Source organism: Theropithecus gelada, chromosome 13, assembly GCF_003255815.1.
Source record: "Theropithecus gelada isolate Dixy chromosome 13, Tgel_1.0, whole genome shotgun sequence".
NCBI lineage: Eukaryota > Metazoa > Chordata > Mammalia > Primates > Cercopithecidae > Theropithecus > Theropithecus gelada.
This window is the reverse complement of record NC_037681.1, coordinates 106,202,535-106,219,978: the sequence shown is the minus strand read 5'-3', so window position 1 is coordinate 106,219,978 and position 17,444 is coordinate 106,202,535. Positions and strand designations below refer to the sequence as shown.

Genomic DNA, 17,444 nt, shown 5'->3' with positions numbered 1-17,444 from the left:
GTGGCTCAAGCCTGTAATCCCAGCACTTTGGGAGGTCGAGGTGGAAGGATCCTTTGCGCACAGGCATTTGAGACCAACCTGGGCAACATAGTGAGACCCTGTCTCTATTTTTTTTTTAATAAACAAAAAATAAAATAAAATAAAAACATAACAAAAAGAGGTACATCATCTCTGGAGCACTGCTGGCTGTGTACTTCCCTGAGTGGTGGAAGATGAAGCCTTACCACTGTGGAGTGCAGACGGACCCTAGTCCTGTTTCCATCACTCCTAATTGTTTGCCCTTGGGCAGGTCAACAACTGCCCTGAGCTTGTGCTCCTCACCTATTGGATGGGCGGGATGGTTCCACCGAGCTCAGAGGGCTAGAGGACACTCCTGCAGGGTCCTTGATAAGAATCTCAGGGTCTAACACCCAACCACCTCTAGAAGGTATGTCTTGCAAATCCAGCTCAGTTTAATGACCCTGACATATCCTTTTTTGGAATTTACGGAGGGAAGTGTAGTCCCAAACATCAGAAAGCACTACTGCCAACAAATCTGGACTTGTAAATTGATCTGTTTTTCTTTTTTTTTTTTTTTTTTTGAGACTGAGTCTGGCTCTGTCGCCCAGGCTGGAGTGCAGTGGCCGGATCTCAGCTCACTGCAAGCTCCGCCTCCCGGGTTCCCGCCATTCTCCTGCCTCAGCCTCCCGAGTAGCTGGGACCACAGGCGCCCGCCACTTCGCCCGGCTAGTTTTTTGTATTTTTTAGTAGAGATGGGGTTTCACCGTGTTAGCCAGGATGGTCTCGATCTCCTGACCTCGTGATCCGCCCGTCTCGGCCTCCCAAAGTGCTGGGATTACAGGCTTGAGCCACCGCGCCCGGCGTAAATTGATCTGTTTTTCACACCACTCATTCCTACTTCTTTTGTTTTTCTTCCGCATTATCAATGAGATCCATCTGTTCCTTAATCACAGTTGCCATCTCTCAAACTTACACCTTTCTGCTTTCTCCACACATTCTCTATAGACATTCCTACGTATAATAGCCCCATTCACTTTAATGAGGTCTAAGATATTTATCTAAGATTTAGTGCTTTGCAATACCCAGGTCTCTAGGATGGCTTAGGTAGAACCCCAAAAGCCTCCCCACCTTCTATCAATCGTATCATAAGCCCCCTCTGTTAATCTTTCCACCATGTTATTATTGGAAAGTCATTTGGGAAGTAAAGGAAAAAGTATGGAATGTCATGATTTCTTTTTTTTTTTTGAGACAAAGTCTCGCTTTTTCACCCAGGCTGGAGTGCAGTGGGATGGTCTCGGCCCACTGCAGCCTCTGCCTCCTGAGTTCAAGTGATTCTCCTGCCTCAGCCTCCTGAGTAGCTGGGATTATAGGTGTGTGCTACCACACCCAGCTAATTTTTTGTATTTTTAGTAGAGACGGGGTTTCACCATGTTGGCCAAGCTGGTCTTGAAATCATGACCTCAAGTGATCCTCCCACCTCGGCCTCCCAAAGTGCTGGGATTACAGGAGGAAGCCACTGTGCCGGGTGGAATTTCATGGTTTCTAACCATCTTAAACACACACACACACACACACACACACACACACACACACAGAGGGAAAGGGGGATGGGAAAGAAGACAAATACCCCCTCTGCAATTCCCAAAATAACTGTGTAAATGTTTAGTATGTATTTCTTTTTAAAAAAAAATTTTCTTTTTTAGACAGGATCTTACTCTGTCACCCAGGCTGGAGTATAGTGGTGTGATCTTGGCTTACTGCAGCCTCAACAGCCTGGGCTCAAGCAATCCTCCCACCTCAGCTTCCTGAGTAGCTGGAATTACAGGCACATGGTACCACTCTGGCTATTTTTTTTTTTTCATAGAGACAGGGTTTTGCCACGTTACCCAAGCTGGTCTCGAACTCCTGAGCTCAGGCTATCTGTCTGCCTCAGCCTCCCAAAGCGTGGGGATTACAGGCGAGAGCTACCGCACGCAGCCTAGTATGTATTTCCTTAATGGTCAATTATCGCTGAAATAGTCTTTTATAGATTTTTGGAACTGAGTTTTCATTTGCGAAGAGCTTAAAGAAAGCAACCAATTTATAAAATATTTTATAAGATGAACCATAAGGAAATAATATTTGCACACTTGGTTCACCAGAGCTGGGTTTGTTAACCAAACTATGTTGTAATCCAAATTGCGAGAATAGTAAGTTTACTCCTCCGGTGTTCTTCCACACCAAAGACTCGTTTGTGTATTCTTCCAACCCTCACCAATTTCAATGTGGAAAAATAATCCCCAATTTCCAAACAGGTCAAATGTTAGCAGGTAAGTACCTTTTCCTTGGATGAAGTTCCTGGGGTAGCCCACTAAAGGTCATTAACTCCTCTGGGGCGCTGCACTGGGGAAGCAACTTCAACCACAACTGTCACTCGCTTCTACAACAGGAAAGTACATTCTCAGGTCCAATGTGTAAAGTTGGAACAAATCTATCCACCCTCAACCCCAGCTGATAACTCACACCAGGATTTCTGAACTGGGAAACAAAGGTCAGTGCCCTTCTCTGGAGAGGAGGAGGAGCTAGTTACATCAGGCATGTGTGTAAAGTCACATGGGCAGAATGGGAGACCTAGACTTCGGACTCACAACCACGTTCAAATCTTGGCGCCATCAATTACCAGCAATGTAACCTTGTACAAGATACTTGACCTCTACAAGTCTGTTTGCACAGCAGCAAAATGCGAACAAGTATCTACTTCTTAGCAGGTTAGAAGCTATGAAAAATACTAAAGTCTTAGCAGCCATTGCCAAGTGCTTTCCAAATGGGGTGGAGCTATTTACGCCCTTTAAGAACAGCCAAAAAGAGCAGCCAGAGCAGCCATTTTACCACACATTTGCCAGCATTGAAGAGGCTTATTCAGACAAAACTGTAATGTGATGGGCCAAAGATGATTCTTATATTAATTAGTATTTTTTGACTCCCTGGGAAGTTGAACATAGTTTCACATATTTGCAGCCATTTATAGTAGTTCTTTTGTGAATTGCATTTTTATGTTTATTTTCTACAATTAGGGTGAACACTTGAGGCCTTGTTCCTCCTCTTGAATAAAAATGAAAATAGATTTCCAAAAATGCTGTGACACAGTTTGAGAGCATGAGTGTGAGCTCATTTCCTGTCCTGAGGACCCCAGGTAATTAGAGTCATCACCCTTGACCATATCCACAAAAACTCTGAAAAAGGCTATGTTTAGGAAAACATTTTTATGATTTTATTTTCAAACTTTGAAGTAGACTTCTCAATTAGATGATCATTTTCCTAATCTGTAGATTATGCACACAATAAAAAGGAAAGATTTAGAAGTTTGAAATTTATTTGAGAACCTTAAACGTATCTATCAATAGAGTGAACTCAGAGCATTGCTAACACCTTGTGAGTCTCAGAAAGAAACTGTAGAGTGTCCTGGGGCTGTTCCCTGGGCAGCACATACAGCATAGAGGAAAAGGGCAAGTCCCCTTCATTGCCCTCAAGGTTCCCTTCATTTCTGAACACCAAGGTTTTGGAAACTGCATTTGTTTTATTGTTCACTAAATCTAATCCAGTTTGGGAGAAATAATATAAAACATGGGATATATAAAAACCTCCTCCAAAAATAGATTAAAATAGACAATCTGGGGCAGTTTTCTATATGCTCTTAAGTGCCCAGTCCTTCCCTATCCCCAGTTACTTATCACTTCGATATCTCAATATCTGCCCCTAGCTGCACACAAATTGTGTCTGTGTTGTGTGTACATATACACACATAACACAAACACACACACATTTTTTGTTTTTGTTTTTGGAAACAGGGTCTCACTCTGTCATTCAGGCTGGAGTGCAGTGGCGTGATCATGGCTCACTACAACCTCCATGCCCAAGCTCAAGTGATCCTCAGTCTCCCAAGAAGCTGGTGCCCACCACCATGCCCAGCTAAGCTTTTGTATATTTTGTAGTGATGGGGTTTTGCCATATTGCCCAGGCTGGTCTCAAACTCGTGAGCTCAAGCAATCTGCCCACCTTGACCACCCAAAGTGTTGGGATTATGGGCATGAGCCACCACACAGGGCACAAAGTGTATTTTGATTCTCTATCCCTCTTCAAAATCAGCCAGCTCCGGAAAATAAAAGGAGGAAAAAATTCCCAGGTATGCCATGCCTTTCAATCAATACATGAACATTTCATTATCTAACATGTAGCTAAAAGGTTCCCAACATTTTGGGCTTTATAAGAGGATAGAGAGGAAGGGCCTGCAGTCTCCCTGCTGCCAACAAAATTCCAGGGCCCCCACTCTAGCCAACTTGCCCTTGGTTTTCCTGAGATACCAAGAAGCCATCTGGTCCTCCAATGCACACTCTCCATTTCTGCCAACTCACCTCTGCATTCCCCTAAAACGTCATCTTCAAGTCTTGGGCTCGTCTTTAAAACTGGGAGGACACCTACTATACAGCACCCTCCATGGACGAAGGAAGAAGCCTGACTGCTTTTGAAGCTCTCAGTCTCACCTCCTCTTACTCTCATCTTCTTGCCCATTCATCTTCAAGCCTGCCCTATGGCTCCTACAAACAGGCTCCCACTCCAGCATCCCAAATATACTAATATACTTTCTCCCAAACTTGCAGCTCCTCCTTTCCCTCTTCTTTCCATAGTCAGGGTTTTGAAATGGGTTGTTTAGAGTCTTCGGGGTTCCCTGTGGTGGTACTGAGATGTGGAAAGTACACCAGGATAGAAGGAGGAGGCTGCTTGAAACTGTGGGAGTCTGGTCTGGGGTTCCAGCTGAGGGGGAGGCACTGGCCCACACCTGAGACCAGTCTGCAACTTGGCACCTTGGCTATTCTATTTGGGAAGCGCTAAGCTAATGTCTCTTCTCTCTACCTTTACCACCACCACTTGTCTGGAACACTTCTCTCCGTGGGCACCAGTAACTTCCTAATAGCTGAATTCCAAAAGCTCCTCTTATTTTTTATTTTTATTTATTTCTTAGAGACAGGGTCTCACTCTGTCTATCACCCAGGCTGGGGTACAGTGGCACAATCATAGCTCACTGTAGCCTTGAACTCCTGAGATACCACCATGCCCGGTTAATTTTTTAAATTTTGTTAGAGTTGGGGTCTTGTAATGTTGCTCAGGTTGGTCTGGAACTCCTGGCCTCAAAATATCCTTTTGTCACAGCCTCCTGAGTAGCTGGGATTACAGGCACAAGCCACAGCATCTGGCTCAAAAGCTCCTCTTGACTCCTCGATCTTCTTGTCCCCTCTCTCTCTGTGGCATCTAGCACCAAGGACACTCCCTTTCTTTCTCCTTCCTTCTTTCCTTCCTCCCTCCCTCCCTCCCTTCTTCTCTTTCTTTCTCTCTCTCTCTCTTTCACTCTTGTTGCCCAGGCTGGATTCTTTCTTCCTTTCGAATGGAGTTTCATGCTTATTGCCCAGGCTGGAGTGCAATGGCGCAATCTCAGCTCCCTGTAACCTCTGCCTCCCAGGTTAAAGCAATTCTCCTGCCTCAGCCTCCCAAGTAGCTGGGATACAGGCACCGCCTCCTGGATTCAAGTGATTCTCCTGCCTCAGCCTCCTGAGTACCTGAGATTACAGGTACCTGCCACCATGCCCAGCTAATTTCTGTATTTTTAGTAGAGACGGGGTTTCACCATGTTGGCCAGGCTGGTCTCAAACTCCTGACCTCGGGTGATTCACCCGCCTTGACCTCCCAAAGTGCTGGGATTACAGGTATGAGCCACCGCACCTGGCCTCCCCCTTTCTTTCATGTTTCATGCAACATTATGGAAGCTGGAGGGAAAAGAAAGGGGGAGGGGAGTTCCTAAGCATTACTCCTACCTTACCCAGTGCTCCCTTCCATCCTCCTTCAATGACTTCTGTCCCTGCTCTAAGCATCCCTTCCCCTTCTTCTCTACCTCTCTTGCATCACCCAGTTTCAACCATCCCCTCAACATCCCCTCACACCTAACGTGTCTCCAATGAAACCAGGGGGTTCCTCCCAATGAGAGCCTCTCATAGCCTGTGTGGGCTCTGTTATTGCCAAAATATTCAGTAAGCATCTGTCCACCACTGGGGAGGCAGAGATTGGGGAGGCCTCCCCACCTGCAGAAGTCAGTCCCCAGGTGCCCGAGCCTGCACACTAGGAATTAACTGTGACATCAGCCACTTCCTGGATCTGGTACCTCCCCTCCCCACAGAGGTGCAGACAAGAATCCCACTTCCTCCCATCCCACCTTTCCTTTCCACTCTGCTACTCTGAAGCCCTTTTCACCTCACTCCTGGCTCCTGTGAGTCTAATTGCTCTATCCCCTTCCAGGTCCTCCTCCTCCAATCCACCATTATCTTTCTAGCCACACGTACGAGTCATGTCACTTCCCAGCCTAACTTTTGATGGTTCTCTGCTGCCTCTTGACTAATATCAGATTCCTTCCCTGGCATTCTAGGTTCCTTAGCCCATGTCCTGGCCCCTTATCCTTCCAGGCAAATGGAACTGAAATAAGCTGCATTATCCCAAATTGCCCTGAACTTTTCCTTCCTCCATGTCTTTGCTCTCCTGGTGCTGGCTCCCACCTTGAGAGTGAAGGAGGACTTCCACTTTTTCACTCTAAATGCCTCCTCTTACTATTTACATTCTTCTAAATTAACAAGAATTACCTGGATTAAAGAATTACTGAGTTTTAAGGACTAGTTTAAACCTACTTCTTTGACCTGCCTTCCTGGATCACCCAGGAAGCAATTTTTCTCAATTTCTATTATGAAAATGCTCCTCCAGGCTTTACTGCCTCTTAACTTCTTATTACAGTGCTACTATGACTTCTTTCCTACTTAATTTTTAAATCCTTTAGGGCAAAGTCTGGGTCTTATCTTGTTTCCCATGGTCCCTTAGCCATCGCCCATGATAGGTATCCAACAGACTTTAGTTGAAGAAGTTGAGGAGTTTTCATTGTAAGAGTGCAAATTTAAGAGTGCAAATCTATGCCGGGTGCGGTGGCTCACGCTTGTAATCCCAGCACTTTGGGAGGCCGAGGCGGGTGGATCAGGAGATGGAGACCATCCTGGCTAACACAGTGAAACCCTGTCTCTACTAAGAAACAAAAAATTAGCCAGGCATGGTGGCGGGCGCCTGTAGTCCCAGCTACTCAGAAGGCTGAGGTAGGAGAACGGTGTGAACCTGGGAGGCGGAGCTTGCAGTGAGCCAAGATCACGCCTCTGCACTCCAGCCTGGGCAACAAAGCAAGACTCCATCTCAAAAAAAAAAAAAAAAAGGGGTGCAAATCTAAATTTCCCTAGGTTGGCAAGTAAAAGGTATCTCTAAATTAGAATGTAAGTAGGGCCTTCCTATTATAGAAGATTTAAAAGATTTTCCAGGCCGGGTGCGGTGGCTCAAGCCTGTAATCCCAGCACTTTGGGAGGCCGAGACGGGCGGATCACGAGGTCAGGAGATCGAGACCATCCTGGCTAACACGGTGAAACCCCGTCTCTATTAAGAAATACAAAAAAAACTAGCCGGGCGAGGGGGCGGGAGCCTGTAGTCCCAGCTACTCGGGAGGCTGAGGCCGGAGAATGGCGTGAACCCGGGAGGCGGAGCTTGCAGTGAGCTGAGATCCGGCCACTGCACTCCAGCCTGGGCGACAGAGCGAGACCCCGCCTCAAAAAAAAAAAAAAAAAAAAAAAAAAAAAGATTTTCCAGTGAGTTCATCATTTACATTCTTTATTTCCCAATTATTTTAGTAACACTGCACATCACTGTAAAGGCTAGAATATGCTGTTAGATTGATTGATTGTGTGTGTGTGTGTGTGTGTGTGTGTGTGTGTGTGTGTTGCCTCCCTTTTCTTCAAGAATTCCTAAAAGTGTGATCAATGAAGAATGTAACCAAACTATAACTTTCCAAACTTACAACAAATCAAGTCAGCTATTCCCTGCCCAATCCACCCAACCAAAGAAAAAAGATTGACAGGTTCCCAGTCCTTCCCTACAGAGTTTGTCACCAATATCACCTCAGCAATCCAAGGACAAAAACTTCAGCAACACAGGCCCTCTCAAAAGCTTGTTCCATGTGAAAAGTCCTCATTAAACTCTGAGTTATATTTAGAAAAAAAAAATGAAACAGAAGTTATATTTAGATGAAATGGCTCAAAAGAATTTTACCAAAAGCAGCATGTTTATACTGATCTTCCAAAAGAAAAGATTTCCTTAGCTTTTACATACAACTCCTAAAAACAGACAACCTCTTCATACGTATACACAGATTTCTGCTTGGGTTCCTCTGGGTCTGGAAGAACAGGAGCTCCCAGGATATAAGAAAGACTGCCCAAGGGAAGCAGTGGGCTATAAAGGACTTAAAAATGAGCACGGGTTTGAGAACCAGGATAATTTCATACAAAAACCTGACTTGAGATGGTCTAAGAAATAATGAAGCAAAGCCTTTTGTGTGCTTGTGCTGCACAAAAAGGTTCTGAAGCCAGGCGCGGTGGCTCAAGCCTGTAATCCCAGCACTTAGGGAGGCCGGGACGGGCGGATCACGAGGTCAGGAGATCGAGACCATCCTGGCTAACACAGTGAAACCCCGTCTCTACTAAAAAAAATACAAAAAAATAGCCAGGCGAGGTGGCGGGTGCCTGTAGTCCTAGCTACTCGGGAGGCTGTGGTAGGAGAATGGCATAAACCGGGGAGGCGGAGCTTGCAGTGAGCTGAGATCCAGCCACTGCACTCCAGCCTGGGTGACAGAGCGAGACTCCGTCTCAAAAAAAAAAAAAAAAAAAGGAAAGGTTCTGAAATTTATAAGATGGACACAAAACCCACAGACTTCCTGAGCAATACTACCTAGAAGTGTTTCTTTCCAAAATGTCATCAGCACTCACTTCATGGTCACAGTCAAACTACTTTCTATCACGTTGTAGCTGGCTTGCTGAACCACATTCAACATTTTCTTTTTGGCTCTTTTTTGTCTTAAACTATTTTTGGCATTCCATTTCTAATGTGTTGACTTACATTTTCTTTCTTTCTTTTTTTTTTTTTTTTTTTTTGAGGCAGAGTCTCACTCTGTTGCCCAGGCTGGAGTGAAGTAGCATGATCTCAGTTCACTGCAACCTCTGCCTCCTGGGTTCAAGCGATTCTCATGCCTCAGTCTCCGATGTAGCTGGAATTACAGGCGCCCGCCACCAAGCTTGGCTAATTTTTGTATTTTCAGTACAGATGGGGTTTCACCATGTTGGCCAGGCTGGTCTCGAACTCCTGACCTCAGGTGATCTGCCTGCCTTGGCCTCCCAAAATGCTGGGATCACAGGTGTGAGCCACCGCACCTAGCCAACTTACATTTTCCTAACAAAGTTCTAAGCAACAGCCCCAAAGTGGTTTAGTAAACCGTGAAGCCTTTTCAGAAATGAATGTATAATTTCAATGTGATTATTTGAAAAATGGTTTGTGGCAGTTATTCCTCTCTTCACAGGGTCCCTGGGCCTCCAGACAAGAAGAAATTGCAGCTCACAGAGACTTGGCCCACATCCATGCTGAGGGGACCTCTTCTCTAAAGAGCCTCAGGAAAAGGCTACTTCCTAGCATCCCAGCCAAACCAGAGTGGAGGGCAAGGGTGATGGCTCATGGGGAGAGATGGCCAGACTGTAGGATGGGCCAGCCCCAGTGGTCTCAGCAGGATTATGCCAGTGGGTGAGGCTGCTGAAGCCTCCTGCCTGCTATTCCTAGGGTTCATTAACACCCTGAAAATACTCCAGCCAATTCCCACTTATGCTTCTGGCTTGGTATTTCCAGAGGAAGTGTTAGAGCAGCAGATAACTGGGGTCACCTAATTTTATACTACCTCTAGGCCTTAGAGCAGCAAAGCCTAAAGTGGTGCAATTTAGAGGCCAAACAATAAAAAAGACCTAAGATGTCAGAAAGATCGGATCATGTATCCTGGGCACTTTCCTCCCTTCTCACTCCCCACCCATATCTATCCACATTCATTTTACCAGGCTGGGAAACCAACAGAAGGCCACTTTGTCTGTACCTACCATTTGCCTACAGTGACAATTACCTTAATTATATTAATAGAATCATCCAGAGGAAAACCATTATCTCCACCCTATAGTCCAGACAACCAAGTGCTTAAATATTTCCTCATTTGCTTTACTTATTGGCAGCAAAAGAACAGGGTCAAATTAGGTTTAACTGTGCTGACCTAATGGCAGGACACTTCCCCAGTTTATCAGTGAACTAACGCAGCGAAAGGCACACAGAGACACAGAAACACTGGGAAATGAACTAACTTCTGTAAGGGCAAGTCACCAGGAAGACAAGATGTAGGTATGGGAGTGGGATGGGACATACTAAGTCCCCAAGAAAGTACAAGTCCTAGGAGGCTTGAAAGGAGGATGGTGTCTGGGCCAGGGCAGGGAACAGCTGCAGAGATGAACAAGGACAGTCAGAGAGGCACGCAGAGACGAAAGGTCGGCTGCCTCAGGAGGGCTCCAAAATCCCACACAGGCCTGGATTTAGTAATCAGGAATCTCCAGGATCAGCAAGAATCAGCCTTTGGAAGTTCTTAGGCATAAGAACACATAATATGATAGAAGGAAGGAAGGAGGGGACACTAACAAAAATCTGTTTCACTTGGGCTCTTAGGGAGAGGAGACAGCAGAGCCTGGATGAATCAAAATGCCCTAAAGAGAAATGGGTGCATGGAGAAATAGCCTTGAGGGAGCCATAGTCATATTTGATGGTGAAATAGTCATTTCTGGTGACTTCAACTGCACCAGGACTTGGCTGAGGGCTGATGCACAGATGCTAGTGCCTCCCAGACCCCTTTCTCTAGATACCCTAATGGTAAATGGAAACATGGGACTTTAGAGGCATTAACTCTCCCCCATACGCAAAGTTACAGGAATCCCACCAAAACTTACAGAACTAAGCTACATGTGTGGACACTGGTGGGAATCACTGAAAACCTAAAGAAGACTACAGTAGGTTGTGGATCCCCCGCCTTTGATTGGCACGCACCTCTTTTCTTTTAACACTAATAACAAAAAGCAACAGCCATAGACTCACATTCAGTTTTCACTGCAAAAGTGACACTTACATTCAGGACTTCCTGGGGTGCCCCAGGCCAGCAGAGCCAAAGCAGCAAGGCCTCCCTACCTCTCGGGGCAAAACTGTGAGGTCTGTGTGGTCCCACTCCCCATTCCCCTCTCCCTCAGTCAGAGTCTCTCCCACCGCCCCCGTTAACCCCCCTCCAACCCATCTGGTAATGGTAGCGCCCCTGCTGAACCAAATGTGGAGGCCTTGGCTCTCCACCGACCGCTGTACATTGACAGCAGGAATGGCCATTCGGCACCTAGCCTTTCTCCAGCACACTTTAATTATCATCGTTACCTCCGGGCAGCCTTAGCATAAAGTGGGTTGCTGGGACCCTGCTCCTAAGAGGCCAACACTGCCTGCCCCCTTACCCACCGTCGACAACGAAGTGGCAGGCACTGGGTAGCTAGGCGGGAAGCAAAGAACTACGATGCACATCGCGCCCAAGCAGCAGCACGAGGGGGCCTGGCACACAGTAGACAGGCGTTCACCCAAGATCTGTCATCAGACCCAGTACCTGGGCAGGGAGCCTAGGGGTGGAGTGGCGGCTTGGGGGACACAAAGGCCTCGCCAGCCCCCAGCTGCGCCCCGCGCAACGCGGGGGGCGGGAGTTTAGAGCCAGAGAGAGGGGGCGAAGGAATCCGCCCTCATTTGCACGTCGTCTGGGGCCCGGTCAATTTGCTTAATCACCGCTCTAAATGCCAGCGCGCAGCACACAATACGCGCCCATTAACAGGTTTAAAGTGTCGCAGCACTCGCTTTAAATGAGAAAAGCGGGCGACAAAAGGGGGAAAAAGCCAAGTTCCTCAACTTGAAGAATGCCTCGGGTCGCCTCGAAATCATCTACGCTAGTATAAAATTCAGAACTAGCTCCGCAGAAAAGCTGAGGCCCTGGTGCGAGGGTTGGGAGTGGGAACGGGGGCTGTGAATAACCCGCCACGAAAACTGGGTTTCTTAGGAACCAGCTTGCAGCAGCCCAGTGAACCCGCGGTCGGAGGACAACGTCGCCAACCCAGCTCCCCAGGCCCCTTGCCCCACTGCCAGAGAAAGCTGACCGATTTCCAAGAAGGAAAGCGAGACCCCCCCCAAAGCGGGCACAAATCCAAGTTTCCTTCGGTGCAGGCGAAGAATTCTGGAGACCGAGGAAGATCCCAGAGGTGGACTCCAAAACCTCAACCCGCAAGAGGGGAGAAGTTAAAGGAACTTTACTTTCATCCAGGCACTGGCCAGCGCAGCCTCGCGCTGGGCCGCCAGAGAGTAGTTCAACTCCGCAAACAAGTTCTGCTTGGGATCGGCGCAGGAGGCCCCATCCCCCACTCCATGGCCCAGCCCGGGGGCGCATCCTGCGGGCCGCGGCCTCCCACCCTCCCGGGCGCGCTAGACGCGCACTCACGGTGCGCGCTCCTCCGGGAGACAGGGGTCCGTTGGAGAGGTACGGGCTGCTCAGGTCCGGGATCATCAGGAAGGGGTACCCAGGGTATGGGGGTCCTTTAAAGAACGCGCTGTCCTGGGGCCTTCTCACTGCGAACAAGACCAAGGTTGAGGTGAGGCCCGGGCCCCCGGGACAGCGCCGCGGCAGGGGGCTCGGGGCGGGAGCCGGGGACCCGAGCGCCCCCAACGCGCGCCCCACGGGGGCTGCCGAGGCGGAGGGCAAGAGTGCGTACACCCGAGCAAGGGGGACCGTGGGCCGCCTGGGCTGAGCAGCGGAGCGCAGCGGGGATCGAGAGTGGGGGGCTGTCCCGGCGGGCACGTACCTTCGGCGAAATAGTCCCGCGGCTTCTGGAAAGTGTCCCGGGCGGGCTGCGGGCGCCTCTCAGCCTGCGGAGGAGACACAAAGGCGAGAGCGGGTGAGCGGACGCAGGGCCGGGATCCCCCGGGGCCGGCCGCGGAGCCTCCTTACCTCCGAGTCCGAGCTGCTGCTCTGGTTCTCCGACTCGTTGACCAGGGACGACTTGACCTCGTCTAGGTCCCGCTGCGCCGAGGCGCTGTCGCTGCTCGGCTCCTGCTCCTCGCCCCCCTCGTCCTGGAAGGGGATCAGCTCGTCGTTCGCCCCGAGGTCGTCCCCTCCGCCTGCTGCCCCGGCGCTGGAGCCACTGCCTCCCCCGCTGCCGCCGCCGCCGCCCCCGCCGCCGAGCTGGGGCATGGTGGGGCCGCGGGCCGGGGCCGCAGCTCTCGGAGCGCCTAGCCGCCCGCGCCCTGCCCGGCCCGGCCCGGCGCCCCTCCCGCCCGCTCGCCGGCCCGCTGCGCTCGCCGCCGCAACAAAGTTTGACAGGGCGTGGCCCCGCGGGAAGCGGGCCTGGCGCGGCCCGGCCGGGGCACAGGCGGCTCGGCTCGGGCCCCTCCGGCAGCGCCGAGCCTAGGGCTCCCCAACTCGCCGCCGCCGCCGCCGCCGCCGCCGCCGCCGCCTGCTCCGCCGGGGCGTCCCAGCCCCTGGCCCGCCGGGGAGGGGCGAGCGGGGAGGGAGGGAGGGACCGCCGGGCTGGGCAGGGGGGCCGGAGGGAGGAGCCCCGGCTGCAAGCTGACACCCGCGCGCCTCGCGGAACCCGGAGAGCTGCGGCGCGCGCGCGCACACACACACACACACACGCACTCACACTCACGTTCACACTCGCACCTTCCGGGGGCTGCGTGTCCCTGCAGCGTGCACCGCCCCCAACCCCAAACTCGCCCGGACCTCCTTCCTGCGCCCCACGCTGCACCCTGGGTGGCCCTCCCCACGGCCTCCCTCGAGTCCTGGAAGTCTTGCCCCCACCCCTCCGCATCCCCTAACTTTCTCCCAAAGAACCCCCAGAACTCCGCGCAGGTTCACACCCCCTCCCACCGTATGGCGCTGGCGGATAGGCGGCACTGCCCCCTGCGGGAAAGCCTCAGACGCACAGACTGGCCGCAGGGCCCTCCCCCTGCCTGCAGTCCCTCCGAGCGCGCGCGAGCTCGATGCACAGACCAGGAGACTGGGGACATTTATGGGACCCCGCAAAATGCCCGGCGGCTTTCCGCGCCTCTTTACTGTGGGGTTCCAACGCGACCCCCAGCCCAGGTTTTCGACCTTGTCCAGGTATACAGATTCCCACGCTGAAATTTTGGAAATCACCTTTTCTTCATTGTTTTGGGGCTAGGTCCTAAATCGAAAAATCGCGATCTTGGGTTCGAAAATAATTTGGATTTGTTTCATTACGAGAGAAAATTGCCTGTCCAGTGATCTCCGAAGCCATTCACAAAGCTGCGTGAGTAGCCAATGAACACGAGAAAAATGCTCAACCAGCCTCATACCTAAGTAATACCTGTGGTGCGAGTACCACGGCCAGTGCCTGTAGTTCCCTCTGCTCACGAGGCCGAGGCAGGAGGATCTCTCGAGCCCGGGAGTTTGAGACCAGCCTGGGCAACATAGTGAGACATCGTCTCCAAAAAAAAAAATTTTTTTCTTTTAGTAAAGAAATGCCTGTTTCAATGACATTAAGGTGTCATTTCTCTCCAACCTGTGCGGGAAAGTTTGAGGAAAATGAATAGTATCTTGTGTTATCCACCGTGGGGAACTATTAGAGCATAAACTTTGAAAACAGCTTGGAAGACAGTATGGAACTATGTAAAACTATTTTCAGCACAGCTGGCAGAAGAGTTTCTACAGAGGTGCCCACCCATATGGACAAAGCCACATATGCTAGGTTCAAAGCATCAGAGAGCTTGGTGACATGCATTCTTCATCTTTCTTTACAGCCACAGTCCATGCAGCTGGCCAGTTCTATGCAGTGTCCCCACCCCCCCCAACCCATACACACACACAGGCACATGGACCTGGATTGATTTTGGAGGAACATCTTTAAATGAAGCACTGTATATGACATTCACTATTTTATTTTTGTTTTTAAAAGAATTATACACATTTATTTCTGCATAGAAAGAAATCTGAGAAGATGCAAATTATTATCAGTGACTATTTCTGGGAAAGGATAAGTGAAAAGAGATAGTTTTCTGCTTTCTATGAACTTTACAACAAGCAGATATGCCTTTTTGGATTTGGTTCATTGCGAGGGAAAATTGCCTGTCCAGTGATCTCCGAAGCCATTCACAAAGTCTCATAAAACGTTTTCAAATAACAGATGTATCTTGAGCAGTATGGAGTAACAAATAAAAGTTCCTCTTTCCCCCCCAGGATAGAGTACCCTTCTGGTTAACCACTTTCAGTTAACTCCCTCTGGTTAACCACTGTTACTAGTTTGGTATATATCTTTCCAGACACTTTCCTAGGCAGTTATGAACATATGTAAACATTTTTACAGATACTCTGATTTACATAAATAGAATCACACTCTTTGTATTATTGCGTGTTATTTTATTTTTATAAGATTTAAAAGACGATTTTTCATGTCTGTGGTCCATAAATATATGAAAAGCCTATTGTATTAGTTTCCTGCTGCTACTGTCAGAAATCACAAAAAATTGGTGACTTAAAACAACAGAAATTTATCCTCTCACAGTTGTGGAAGACAGAAGTCCATTGTCAGTTTCACTGAGTAGAAATCGAGGTGTTGACAGGGCCATGCTCCCTCTGGAGGCTCCGAAGAGAATCTACCCTTGTCTCTTGCAGCTTCTGGGGTCTTGTGACCACATCATTCCCACCCTTGCTTCTGTAATCACATTGCCTTCTCCTTTTTTTGTCTGTGACAAATCTCCCTCTGTCCCCTTCTTACAAGAAACGATACTTGTGGCTGGTCACGGTGGCTCACGCCTGTAATCCCAGCACTTTGGGAGGCCGAGGCGGGTGGATTACGAGGTCAGGAGTTCAAGACCAGCCTGGCCAACACGGTGAAACCCCGTCTCTACTAAAAATAAAAACTGGCCAGGCACAGTGGCAGGCTCCTCTGATCCCAGCTACTCAGGAGGCTGAGGCAGGAGAATCGCTTGAATTCGGAGGGCAGGGGTTGTGGTGAGCCGAGATCGTGCCTCTGCACTCCAGTCTTGGCGACAGAGTGAGACTCCATCTCGAAAGAGAGAGAGAGAGAAAGAGAAAGGATACTTGTGATGGCATTTAAGGACCACCTGGATAACCTGCCCTTGTCAAAATCCTTAACTTCACATCTGCAAAGACCTCTTTTCCTTAAACATTCACAGTTTCCAGGGATTAGGTCATAGATGTAGCTTTGGGAGTGAGCCATTATCAGCCTACCACACCTGTAAACCAGAAATGCAAATGGAAACAGCATTGAGATAACCACCAGTTTTCATCTGTCAGATTGGCAAAGGAAGAAAAGAATGGTAACGCCCAGCATTGGCCACTGTGCTAAGAAGCACATAGATGCTGGACCATTGTGTAACAGTTCTAAAGAGGAGTTTGGCAATACCTGTGAAATACCTTTAAAAATGTGAACCTTTGACTTACCCACGTACTTCTAGGATTTTATCTGAAGGAAACAACCAGATACACAAATAAACCTGTAGACGTGTGTTCATCACAGTAAAAAAATCTAGAAACAATCTCAATGTCCCCTATAGGGAATTACGAAGTTATGTGCATTCATCTAATGGAATGTTATGACATTGTGGAAATATGTTTGTCAATGTAGAAGGAAGCTCATAATGGTAAGCAAAAGTAGCAAATTAAAATTAACATGTAGACTTCCACTTCGCATTCTAATGGGGTATTGATGTCAGATTGACTCTTTCTTCAAGAACAACTATAAACTCTGGATAAAATACCAAAATAAAACAAAACCCAGGTGAGTTGAAGGCATCGCTGTCAACCAAGTCAGCCAGGACGTGAGGAGTCAAAACACCAGAAGGGAAATTCATTCAAGTGAGTTTATATTTACTGCTGTTTCATCCCCTCAGAAAATGTGGTGATTTGCAGCAGCAGGCATAGAGACCAAACCAAAAACAACCATCTAGAGCATGCACACTACAGCTTGCTGCCTGTTTTTGTATGGTCTCAGCTAAGACTTTTTTTTTTTTTTTTTTTTTTTGAGATAGAGTTTCACTCTTGTTGTGGGTTCAAGCGATTCTCCTACCTCAGCCTCATGAGTAGCTGGGATTACAGACAAGCACCACCACGCCCGGCTAATTTGTATTTTTAGTAGAGATGGGGTTTCTCCGTGTTAGCCAGGCTGGTCTCTAATTCCCGACCTCAGGTGATCTGCCCGCCTCGGCCTCCCAAAGTGCTGGTTTTACAGGTGTGAGCCATGTTGCCTGGCCACTTTTTTTACATTTTTAAGTGGTTGGAAAAGATTATAAGGGCCAGGCACGGTGGCTCATGCCTGTAATCCCAGCACTTGGGGAGGCCGAGGAGGGTGGATCGCCTGAGGTCAGAAATTCAAGACCAGCCTGGTCAACAAGGCGAAACCCCGTCTCTACTAAATATACAAAAATTAGCC

At 48.8% G+C, this 17,444-nt stretch overlaps 1 protein-coding gene across 1 annotated transcript in view; it reads right to left on the bottom strand.

The window, feature by feature from the left end:
• TCF7L1 (transcription factor 7 like 1) overlaps positions 1-13,492 on the bottom strand; it is a 181,733-nt gene extending 168,241 nt beyond the window's left edge. Inside the window, exons 1-3 of the mRNA XM_025353551.1 lie at positions 12,980-13,492; positions 12,834-12,897; positions 12,473-12,600 (exon numbers count right to left, since the gene is read on the bottom strand). Of these exons, the coding sequence (XP_025209336.1) occupies positions 12,473-12,600; positions 12,834-12,897; positions 12,980-13,222 (435 nt within the window). The 5' untranslated portion in view covers positions 13,223-13,492. The remainder of the gene's footprint in view (positions 1-12,472; positions 12,601-12,833; positions 12,898-12,979) is intronic.
• Between the last annotated feature and the right edge of the window lie 3,952 nt (positions 13,493-17,444).